The sequence below is a fragment of the Schistosoma mansoni genome (genome assembly GCF_000237925.1).
Source record: "Schistosoma mansoni, WGS project CABG00000000 data, supercontig 2144, strain Puerto Rico, whole genome shotgun sequence".
In the NCBI taxonomy this organism is placed as follows: Eukaryota; Metazoa; Platyhelminthes; class Trematoda; order Strigeidida; family Schistosomatidae; genus Schistosoma; species Schistosoma mansoni.
The window spans coordinates 1-3,331 of record NW_017386785.1 but is presented as its reverse complement, the minus strand read 5'-3'; the positions used below and the strand labels follow the sequence as shown (position 1 = coordinate 3,331).

General features: G+C 33.7%; 1 protein-coding gene across 1 annotated transcript; it reads left to right on the top strand.

Moving 5' to 3' along the window:
• Nucleotides 1-2,104: 2,104 nt before the first annotated feature.
• Smp_033930 (phosphatidylcholine transfer protein, putative) lies at nt 2,105-2,743 on the top strand (the record flags this gene model as incomplete). Its single annotated transcript, XM_018792060.1, has 3 exons — nt 2,105-2,417; nt 2,448-2,551; nt 2,585-2,743. 3 exons carry the CDS (start codon nt 2,105-2,107, stop codon nt 2,741-2,743), a joined length of 576 nt encoding a protein of 191 aa, XP_018644222.1.
• Between the last annotated feature and the right edge of the window lie 588 nt (nt 2,744-3,331).

The window sequence follows — 3,331 nt, the reverse complement described above, 5'->3', positions numbered from 1 at the left end:
CACTACCCACATACATACTACCACAATCACACAATCACAGCCCAACATCATCACAGTCATCAACAACAACGAATACTTCTACTTCTACTACTACTAATACTACTTATATCTATATAAGTAGTATATATGGCGAGTCAGGAATAGAATGTCTGGCAGCAGAAATTCGTGAAGTTCAAGGAGGAAAGAACGTGAACAGAAAGCGATTGGTATTGAAATGAAGGAACAGTGAATTGTGAGACGATTGATTGACATTCGCAAAGGAACAGTCAAGGTTCATTGATATTTTGCAAATTAAGTATTTACTGTTTTCCTCTCACATTTTACTAAGACATTCTGCAATTTTCACTTCAAATACATTGGATTGTCCCCACTCGTCTTCTTGTTCTTGTTCTTGTTCTTGTTGTTGTTGTTGTTGTTGTTGTTCACCACACTACAACTATTACAATTACAACTACAAATACAACGAAAAAACAAAAACCCAGAAAGAGAAGTCGCTTCAATTCACGAGAATATTGAAGCATCACTCAAAACAGCAGTGTAAACTGTGACTTTCACCATATGAGAAATGCATTGAAAGTGACATTGTTTGGTTATTTCTGGTTGAAAAAGACTATAGATTACGTCAACGTTTAATCCTATTCTTTATGACATATGAAAACCCTATTTCGAACTTTGAATTCACCCACAGCGAAAACGTTTCTACATTTCACATCAATGGCAGTTGAAGTATACAGTATTGAAGTGTTTATTTTCTGTTCAGTTAAAAAACTTCCGATCGCTACTTTTGATACATTTTTCTTCTACATTAACCATATGATCTCAAATCGAGAAACACATGTTAGTGAATTTCAAATTTATTCTACTTCACAGGTTATCCAGTGCTTAGAATTACAAACGTTATTATCTATCACCCACGAAAATAAGAAGTGCTCTACGTCCTGAAAAAATCACAAAGCTTAAGGCTTGCATTCCGTAAATTTTTCTGAGTAAAATATAACGGATGCATTCGGGCAAAACCACGATAACATTGAGATTTTCATGGGTTTAATTTTTAAGTTTGTTCTTTCTTACTTATTAATCGATTTAGTGTTACTAGATATCAGTGGACTACTTTGTGTAGTAGGGGTAGGTTTATTTTATCGTCGTAGAATAAACGTATTTATCCATATTTGTTTGGTAAAGTTTAAACCTTGATCTCGTGTATAAGTTAACCTACAATTAAATACTATTTCTGACCTTATCAATTTGACTGCACAGTAGTTTAGAGAGATCCCGAAAATCATTTATTGGCGCCATCATCAATGACATGAAGTGTGATCTAAATATATTCAAAAATCAACTGTTGTTAGAAGACTGTAAAAGACGTTCTTCAAGGACTGAATACGTTGGTCTAAATGTTTGAAATTCACATCGATGATTCACTAATAATAGATTTTAGTCGTTACGTATTGTTAGGTTTTAAGAAGTGTATTTTTCGGCTTTAAATACCAGATGGAACCTATGTTTTGTAAGTTTAAGAGCAAACAAAATAAATGATGACGATATGGACTGTACGTTATACGAGGATTTGTATGACTACACTTCTTATACGCACATCACATAATAAATCAGACAATGGTTGCACGTCCATGAATTTTAATAAGACCGTTCTTTATAGTTGATTTTCTGCCTGTGGTTTTAATCTATGTTTACTTTCTTCAATATAATTTTTGTGTTTCGCCGAAGAAATGAACTTTTATGTTTCAGTGAATTCCTCATATGAACTCATGAACTTTCCTTGCCTTCAAATTCTCACAGCAGAAATCTCTTCTTGAGATTCCATTTCCAGTGATCATAAGTTATCATATCATTTTATTTTTGTCCAACTATATATAGCCGTTAATCAAGGGTTGAAATTCATTAATAGTAAAGAATTGCGAAGCCTTTGAGCTTGGTGTTTATTCACCTATGTTTTCTTCACGATAGTCCTTAATTGGGCCCCTCATCAGTTTGAAAGGGTCTAAACAGTCATTTCTAGTTAAATTTTGTTCAAAAATCATCAATTGACAAATATCTATTCACAGGTGGATTATTATTTTTCAGAATCCAGGTGATTAATTTTTGAATGGAGATCTTTAAACTTGGAGAGGTTGGACCTCCTAAAGATGATGATTTTCATCGCTTTAAGAACTTTGTTAAAGATGAAACAAACTGGAAACGCCGACATAAAAAGAAGAATGTAGAGGTTTTTACACGCTCAACTCTACATACCAATATGAAAATGATCAAAGTTGTAGCAATATTTCCAGACGTATCGTCGCATGTGATATATGACATGTTGCATGACAACAACTATCGATCGTCATGGGACAATACTATGAGGGAGTCGACTGAAATTTGCCGTATTACATGGAACTGTTATATCGAACACTTCGGATGTAGGTTCCAATATATTTTAACTTTTGTAGTCAGAGCACCATTTGCGTTTGCTAATCGCGACTTTGTTTTGTTGCGCGCGTGGCAACCATATGAACATGAATACATTATATTCAATCGATCAGTATTCCACAAGGTAAGATTATTTGACTTCAATTTCAACGAGTAGAAAGTGCCTCCACGATCAGAGTATGTGCGTGCCCTGACATTCATTACTGGTTATGTTATTACTGCCCTTAGTCCTGTATCATGTCAGTTGATGTATTTAACGCAGAACGATCCGAGAGGTAAACAACGTTTTTGGTTTCGACCGCAACTTGTAAACTAAATTAAACTAGCCGTATTGTAGTTTGTTTAACGTTAACCGTTTTTAGTAGCTTTTGACTATATTCACCGTCTTTTCATAAAAAATTGGATGTAAACTTTAGGAAAAACGTATTGAAAGAAATGAATATTGTTCAGATATTATTTTACAAATTCTAAGTTTAGTGTCATGAAGAGTAAAATGTCTTTGATGTGCATTTACTTTTAAATATAGTTTAAAGAGCAGGCCTGATGATGCATTGCGTTTCCTTTTCATGAAATTAAACAAGATGTGAACCGTAGTATCTATAAAATACACCGTAATACCCTGTTTTCTTGTCGACTACACACAAAGTAGTTGAGTCTAATCTAACTCCTTGCATATTTTGATTCTTATGTCGTATCAAAAGACTCGTAACCCATCCAAATTGGGAGTCAGGATAAACAACAACAAGTAGTTTCCTGGAGCTTCCAGTGTTGTGAAATCTATTTTTGTCTTATAAACAAAAGATAATCATATTAAAAACTTATTTGCGTATAATGTATCAGTAGTTTAGACAGTTAGTGAAGATTAAGGTCTTTTGAGTAGTTTTTTTGTGATAAATTGGAAGAG